At 41.4% G+C, this 8600-nt stretch overlaps 1 protein-coding gene across 1 annotated transcript in view; it reads right to left on the bottom strand.

The window, feature by feature from the left end:
• The window catches only part of LOC310940987 (guanine nucleotide exchange factor DBS-like), a gene marked incomplete at both ends in the record, with an annotated part of 57882 nt that extends 49299 nt beyond the window's left edge, over positions 1-8583 (bottom strand). Inside the window, 1 exon segment of the mRNA XM_083906058.1 lies at positions 8486-8583. Coding sequence (XP_083762184.1) covers positions 8486-8583 — 98 coding nt within the window.
• Between the last annotated feature and the right edge of the window lie 17 nt (positions 8584-8600).

The following is an 8600-nucleotide window of genomic DNA, read 5'->3' on the forward strand; positions in this document are numbered from 1 at the left end:
TATTTACATTGTTCCATAATGATATGTTCAGTATTAACTGTGTTTTTTTGAGAGACTTTTTGCAGGGACAGTGCACAATTACAATTAATTGCACCAGAGTTAGATGATTTACATGTGTCTGTCTACCCTTTCTCACTCTCTGTTTCTTTACTCTCCTTATGAGGAAAGTCTCAAGACGAGCATGGTAAGAGCAATCTGTGAACATAAAAACATAGCTGTGGTACATTATTTTCCACATTACGAGTAAAAAGAAAAATACAACTGTGAAGACTTGAGTGGTATGCAAGCATTTTCTCAATATCTTAGCTTCACAAAAACTAAATTACATTTGCAAAACTGCATGCTTCGGCATGGCTCTTTTCTGTTGAGTGGAAGGGCAGGGAGAGCAAGACCCCTAGAACAGAGCAAGCACCAATGACAAAATGACCTGCTTTCTGGAATACCCCTCTGGAAACTCTGAGACATTTTTATCAGTATGTTATACCAATACCAGCAAATAGGACGCATTTATGTATTTAGTAATTACTGGTGGTCAGTTTCCGTATGATGTAGCTGCTATTAAAATCACAGAAGCTTTAAAATACACTACATGTATCAAAACAATTACATACCTCTAATAGCCTGCACTTTGTCAACATCAAGCTGTGTTTTTTGTGAATACCAGGACAGCCAGCTCCTGGGCAAAAATGGTCATGCGAGATCTATTCAGCCACAGGAAGGCCCTCTTTGAAACAGTCACTGTGCTGCCTGCCAAGGTGTGCTGCATGGGAGAGAAAGAGAGGATACATTGGACAGATATCTCTCCCTATTTATGAGGAATGAACAGACAAACATTATAACATCATACATTCAAAAATGTTAATTCAATTTTACACACACATATATACATACACACAAACTGTATATACATATATATGTATATATAATATATAACTGTTATAAATAAATTATAAATTAATACATATGTTCATACCTCAATTATAACATACCATTTCAATTTCACTGTATACAAAAGATAATGACGCTGAAGATGAAGGGGTCCCACTAAACGACAACATCAACGCCCGTACACACTCCACACACTCCCTCAATAACTTAATAATTTCAGGTCTAAATGAATGTAATAAAAAGTGGGAAAACATTTGGTTTGTTAGTTCATAAAAGTAATAGTACAAGCTCGGTACAGGACACTAAACAATGTGGAAACGGCCTGAATCATTGTTTAATAAACATACTGTGTTCTGACATGTCATCCCCTGTAATTCCAATCTGAACACCCACCGTGAAGGGATGACATGATTTCATTCTTTCCAGGGGTCCGTTTCACAAAGCAGGTTCAACAAACTCTGAGTCTAACCCTGAACTCTGAGTTGATCTACTCTGAGATTTTCGGTTTCAGAACAGCTGATTTGAGTTTGTTCAACTCGGAGTAGTTTCACCTCGAGTTAAGCGTGTGCAAGTATAAAAAGACAGCATGAATGGAGCCCCGTTTCAACGAGTCACCATGACAACGGGGAAGTGGAGGGTGACGTTCTTCACCCACTGGAGTTGAACATATTAATGCGTGAGTTTGAGCATGTTTTTAGAAGGAAGTGTAACATCAGCAAAAGAGAGGGAGACGGCGTCGGAGAGAACACTGCTGCTGATGAGGAAGTTTAAATATCGTCCTTTGCACAATCACAATAATATTACAGCGGGAAACTGCTTGAGTTGTAAATTAATTGATTTCATTTAGGTGTAATCCCGCGGGGGAGAAGCGCAGTTGGCAGCAGTTTAATATGAAACATAAAAACATTGTTCAAACAAGTAAGACCTCGGTATAATCTCATGGGATTACCTCATTTTGATCATGTTTTACATAAAGTAAATATGAAGTGGCTGTTTGATTGTACAGTTGTTTTATCCCCAACATAATGATGTTTTCACACATAAATGACTTCTCATTCTTTATATCACGTTCAAGTGCTCTGCATCTATGACGTTGTATAAAAGAAAAATGTGTAAATTTGTAAATTTGTAAGTAAAACAATTTTTTTTTTTTTAAACCGCAGCGCAACACACAATTTCTGCTGTGATGTGAGAGCGTGACTCCGGTTGTTAATGTTGAAATGTAAGGACGGATTAGGTTGTGAATGTAAATGATGAACTGTGACGTGAAACTGTCAAAAGCACATGGTTGTGAAAAGAGTCTCCACCTTATATAACTTCTAATGTAGACTGCAGAAATATACTACGCCAAAACTCGCCTGCTGACTGAATGAATGAGGAAATCAAATACCGTGTGTGACTGACAGAGGGCGGAGACAGAGAGAAACTCAAGGTTTGCGGAGAAAAACCTGCTCCCGACCAGGTTAGATTCAAAGAGCATGTTACCATGGTAACTGACCGAGAGGTTAAGTTACCTCTCTCTGTGAAACAGGCTAGAGTTATTCCTCTTTCTCTGGTTTGACTTACCTCCCTTTGTGAAACGGAAAACTCAGAGTTTCCCTCATTTCAGGGTTAACAGACTCAGAGTTTTCACTAAACCTGCTTTGTGAAACGGACCCCTGGTAAGTTTCCAGGGAGTCGAAGTTTCTTTCAGCGAGTAGAGAAGCAAAAGTGACTATACCTACTGGTGCGAAACAATGAACTGACGCTGGTGAGCGGGCGGCTCCGTCTTAAGAGCGCTCCTGATTGATCATCAGGAGCAGGAGGGGTGGAGCTGCGCAGGTGGCAACTATCACCAGTGTCATCTGGAAAGTAGGTCAACCACACCTCCTGCAGAGAGAGAGAGAGCACACAGAGCAGCAGAGGAAATCAATAATATTGCAGAAGGTGCGGTGAGAGTGGATCGTGACAAGAAGTTTTTAATGCAAAAAGAGTTCATACAAGATACTAATTAAGTTTTTTTTTTATGTCATCCACTGTAAACAAACTATAGTTTATTGCCTTTATGAAATTATGGAAAACAACAAAAAGAAAACTGTTGACATTTTATTGCCGTTTTTAACTGTTATAACCAGTACAGTAGGAAGTGCAGCGGGAAGTAGGGGTGCTGCAGCACCCCCTGCTGATGACCCCAAAATGTAAATTGTCACGGAGACGTCTTCAGCGACTCGCTCCCGGTAATCATCAGAGAGAACATTTCCACTCTGCGCCGCATGAAGACATGGTTACGCACATCTACAGAGGCTCGGAGACAGTGTGGCGTTGGTATTGCATGGTGGAGCCTTACACAGGAAAGGACATAAAATTTTTACTTCACTTGAGCAAAAACTTCACAAACCAAGAACACAAGCCTGGTTGGTAGAGTCAGACGAGAGCTTCTCCTGTGCGTAAAGACGCAAATGCCGCTGTTCACCACACAGTTGCTGAAAAGTGACAACGCATCACTCACTGTCAATCAGGGCAAAACAAAAAAACGTCTGCATTTGGATCACTGTACACACAGCTGTGACCATCACGAGTGGGGAAAAGGCTCAACCAGACACGGTTTACAATTCAAGCTGCTTTCCCTTCAGCAGCCACGCGCAGATGTCCAGTAACAGTGTTTTGTTATATCCTCGACCAGGCTGCAACAAATGCCTCAGTTCTTTATATATAAAAAAAAACGTCATCATCGTACGCTTCACAACTGAACTGCATTCTGTCCACATGATCGCAAAGTCCGAACCTCATGGTGTGCAACCCCCGACATGAGCGGCAAAAAATGGGGAAGAGAAAGCAGTGAAATGCTTTGATATAAATAATTATTTTCTATTGAGCTATAAATGAAAAATAATAAAATAAAAGGGGCTTTTATCTGTAATTTTTTTTTCAAAGCTCCAGGGAGCCATGCAGAGGGGCTTAAGAGCCGCATGCGGCTCCGGAGCCGCGGGTTGCCTACCCCCGAACTAAGTGTTATCACCTGTTCTGAAACTAAAAAGTTTGGCAGCTCAGAGTTGGTCAACCGAGAGTTAAGGTTTTAGAGTTTGTTGAACCTGCTTTCTGAAACAGGCCCCAGCTAAGAAAATCATACAATATTATCAGTAAAAACCTCTGTTACTCATCTTCAGTGTGGAGCTTCTCTTCTCTTGAGTGATGTTTGCTCCCCTCCCTCGTCTGCTTCTCTCTCTACAAACCGTGGGCACACTCGCTCCATCTCTCTGTCAGGCCGGGACTCAAGGCAGGACTCCGATGTAGAGACGATTCAATTAATTATGATTATTATGATTTTAGTTCCTGATCAGAGTAACAAAGCAAAGAGCACTATGAAAATTATTTAGAAACAAAAGCAACTCAAATTCACTCCAAAGGGAGAAAAATAACTGGAGATCAGAGGCTATGAAAAATTGAAACAAGAGTCACTCTGACTGGAGGAAAACCTGGCAAGGTATAAAAACTACACAAAATAAAATCCACTCCTAAAAAATGGAGGACCTACGATTAGCTATGAAACTTAAACAACAAAACAGTACCAAGGGGGGAAACAAAACGACTGTGAATTTTATCTAGAGCTAAGGCACGAAACTAAGGTATCAAACTTACAAACAAAATAAATTGAGGAACAAAGGCTTACGTTTGAAATACGCTGTGGCCAAGGCTTGGAATAAGGCTCGGGTGATCAGACCAATGGACGAAGACACTCTGGCACAATACAAAGGAAACACTATTTAAGCACATGGAGGTAATGGGGAACATCTGGATGCAATTGGTAATCAGGGCAGACACACTGATGACATATGAAGGAAGGGCAAGTGCTCTGAAACGGGAGGATATGAACAAAAAATAACAACAAGTTTCAATATTCACGTCTATGCTCTATACAATAACAATATACACAAGTAAAACTTATAAACTTGACTTTGTACGAGAACCTCATCTGTTGATACGGTCACAAATGCCGAGGACAGGATTTGTAGCGGTCAGAGAAAGGAGTGGGGGTGAGCAGACATCCTCTAGATGTCACCAGAAGCTACAAACTTCCCCTTTAAATCAATTATGTTAGGCTAACTTTTAAACTTAAGTTGAAAAAACTTAATTAATTTGTGTGCTACCTCGTTGATCCAACAATTTAGCCTCCAAACCTCCAAAGCAGGTTCTCTGGGGGCCTCCTCTTAGCTCAGGTCCCCAGGCAATTGTTCTGTTTCAGCACACCTGACAATAATCACTCACATATCCTGGAGGAACAGGATGAAGGAAGTGTCTCCTGTAATCCCTGCTAAGAGTTTCATTGGTGCAGTGACATGAAATGGACATGATGGAAACTGGACAAGCATTAGCAGGGCAACTCTGTGCTAATGGCATGGCTCTCATGGGCCCTGGAGGATGGAATTAAAGAAGGAAGTAGTAGGATCAAGAGAGAGGGGGGGATGGTTTGTTGATGCAGCATCATCACATTCCCTATAGTGTGTGTGTGTGTGTGTGTGTGTGTGTGTGTGTGTGTGTGTGTGTGTGTGTGTGTGTGTGTGTGTGTGAAGTGTGTGTGTGTGTGTGTGTGTGAAGTGTGTGTGTGTGTGTGTGTATGTGTGTGTGTGTGTGTGTGTGTGTGTGTGTGTGTGTTACCTCATTCAGACATTTGGCATTTTGGCATAATCACTAACCTTGTCAGGACCAGTAGTCCTCATGGAGACCAAATCTTGGTCCTAATGAGGCATGAACTAATTTCTGAGGAACTGGCTGGAAACTAATTGTGGTTAGGTTAAGGTTTGTGTTAGTTATTGACTGATTATGGTTAAGGTTGTTACTGCTGTGCAAATTAATGGAAGTCATCGTAGGGTCCCAAGTAGAATAGATGTGCGAACCTGTGTGTGTGTGAGTTCCAGGTATCTGTTTACACAGACACATAATGGGGACTTTTCTTCATTATGCCACCCTGTTCCAGCCCTAACCCTCTGACAGAAACCCTGGCTGCCAGCAAAGAGACAAGGTAATAAAAATATTTAAAGGGCCCATATTGTGCAAAATCAACTTTTTAATCATTTTAGTACTTATTTTTGGGACTCAGGGGGCCATACCAGTCCCCAAAATGTGAAAAAAGAAGACTCAGTCATGTTTTAGTGGTTCCACTTAGTGTAAGTATAGGCTATAAAACATGCAATGTTTAAACCTCCCGCGGAGTTGAGACATAGCAAGCATTTCACCGTGAATGTTGGCACCCCGCCAGGCAGAGTACTTCACAGCTCCACCGTAGCTCCTCCTTGTCCCTGTGAAATACGAGAGTGCAGGCGAGGGAGGAAGAGTGGCTGCACAGCGGAGCACAGTGTTTTACACAAACTTCCAGCCTCAGAGGATTTGTGTTTCCAGTGGATATATTTTATTTATGAAAAAAATGTTCACAAGCTTCACAAGCCCTTTGTTGTTGATCGTGTATGTAAATTCCTATGCTAGAAAAATACCTTCAATGCACCAGTTACGTGCCTGCAGTTAGCGAGTGACATGTGTGGATCAATAATATGAAGAGCACGCATTTGAAAGCACTGCACAAAGATGTTGTCCTACATTTCTTCTCAACCAAAGGCTACCTTTCTGTCGTGTTTCCACGTTCTCTCCTCATTATTGATCCACACACGTCACTTGCAGCTGCAGTAACACAGGTGCATTCAAGGTGTTTTTCTAGCATAGGAATTTACATACACGCCACACCGCATTAATCGTTTTTCTTCGATTTTAATGTTTTTATGATCGCGAGAAGCCAAAATCGTAGTCACTTTATGCATTACGGTGAAACGCAGTAACAACGGGTAAACGGACATTACTATGGGGTATAGGAGCGGGGGTTGTGACGACGCTGCATGACAATAGGTGATTAGTGGCAACAGTATGGCTGTGGATAGTAAGTTAGATCGACACTCCCCTGGAAGCAGTGGGTGTGTGTTTACCTGGGTCTCATTCACATGTAAATGACTGCTTTATCTCAACCTTTCACAGACTTTTCCCACTGGAAATTTATGTTAGTGTCACTTTGTAAACCATTTAATCAGCAATCGGTTTTACATTACAGCACACAACTGATCCATTGTTGCCGACATCAGTAAGTCTAAATGTGTTACTTTGTGACTTCGATGTTTGAGATCCTTCATTCAGAATTGTGTCAGTGATTCAAACTTATGCAATGAGACAGCTGTAGACCTCCACATCATGTCTCTGTGACCTAAAAACACTCATTTTCTTTGTGTACTTTGGTGTAGGGAGACTATAACCAAATCAAATATCAGGGGAGGGGGAAAGATCATCTGCTCTTGTGGCAGTTCTATCTACACTGCATATGGTTTATTGTAACCCTATTGATAGCCGTGTTTTAAGTTAGAGCGTTCATGTCTTCATGTCTCAGGCTGGTGCTCACAGTATTGCCAGTGCTTACTATGGCCTGGTTCACACGCACAAAATTCATGGATGCGTTTCGTTATTGCTGCATTCTATCATGTCTTTAGAGGAGTCACACAGTGTGTCACAGGAGCATCTACATTTGGTGTTTAGCTTATTTTTCCACAAATGCTGTGCAGTTTCCATCAAAAATAGACTGAGAAGATATGTGTTGGTATTGATAGTAACACTCTACCAGTAATATTACATGAAACTGACATCTGTTACTGTAGTTTTAGTGTCTAGACCAGAGGTGTCAAACCTACGGCCCGTGGGGCCACATGCGCCCCCACCCCCCAATTGATTACATGAGGACCACCACTTAATATCATATTATAATGAAAACATGGCCCATGTGGCTGAGGCACAGTTGCCAGTGAGGTGATAGAATATATACTAAATATATTTGCTTGCTTTATTTTTATAAAAAATAAGACATTCAGTTGTAATTAAAGCATTATTGAATGTATTGCATTCAATATTAAAGATCAAGCCTGTTTGGTGTTCTAATTTCAGTCAACATTATTATTTACTTAACAGTACCATCTGTAACAATGTGGCCAAAAACGATTACTACACTCAAAATCAAAACACTCCTGCGAGTCGTATCTGCCTCCCACTCCACCCCTCCCTTCCAGAGTCAAGGTTGCCAGATCGGTTGACATGTAACTCCGTCAGCAACGAGCGAGGAACAAGCGTTTTATCATAAATGAGTGGCTCTAAGACACACAATTCTGTTATCTCTGTAGAGATCAAGATGTATAATAATGTATGGTAACATTAGCTGTTGACTAGGGATGGATATATCAGATGGAACTTTATGCATGATGTTTGCATATCATCGGCGACCTTGAGTGTCTCGGCGACCTTGAGCGTCTTGAAAGGCGCCTTAAATATAATGCATTATTATTATTATTATTATTTGACAGAACTGTCCTTCATTTTTCCCTCCCCTTTTACAATGTTATATAGCAGGGCTGCCAACTTCTGACAAAACCTTAGAGTGAGTGAGACATCGTGGCAAGTTACCACCACACACCCAATAAATGTAATTATGGTAATATTTTATGCATCGCAAGCGTATTAATGCTTTATACAATAATAAGATAATAGATAGTTGACACTGTCCGGAATCAATCCTACAACCTTCCACCTATTTAACCACTCGGCTACCATCTCTGTGTCATCTGAACTGCCGCTGCAGCCCGCGCCGAGCAGAACCAGTTGCCCCGCCCCATGGTGGATGGCGTTGCCCGGCATGCAGCTGCCAGCGCCGC

Source organism: Microchirus variegatus (assembly GCF_963457635.1).
Source record: "Microchirus variegatus genome assembly, chromosome: 19".
Taxonomy (NCBI): Eukaryota; Metazoa; Chordata; class Actinopteri; order Pleuronectiformes; family Soleidae; genus Microchirus; species Microchirus variegatus.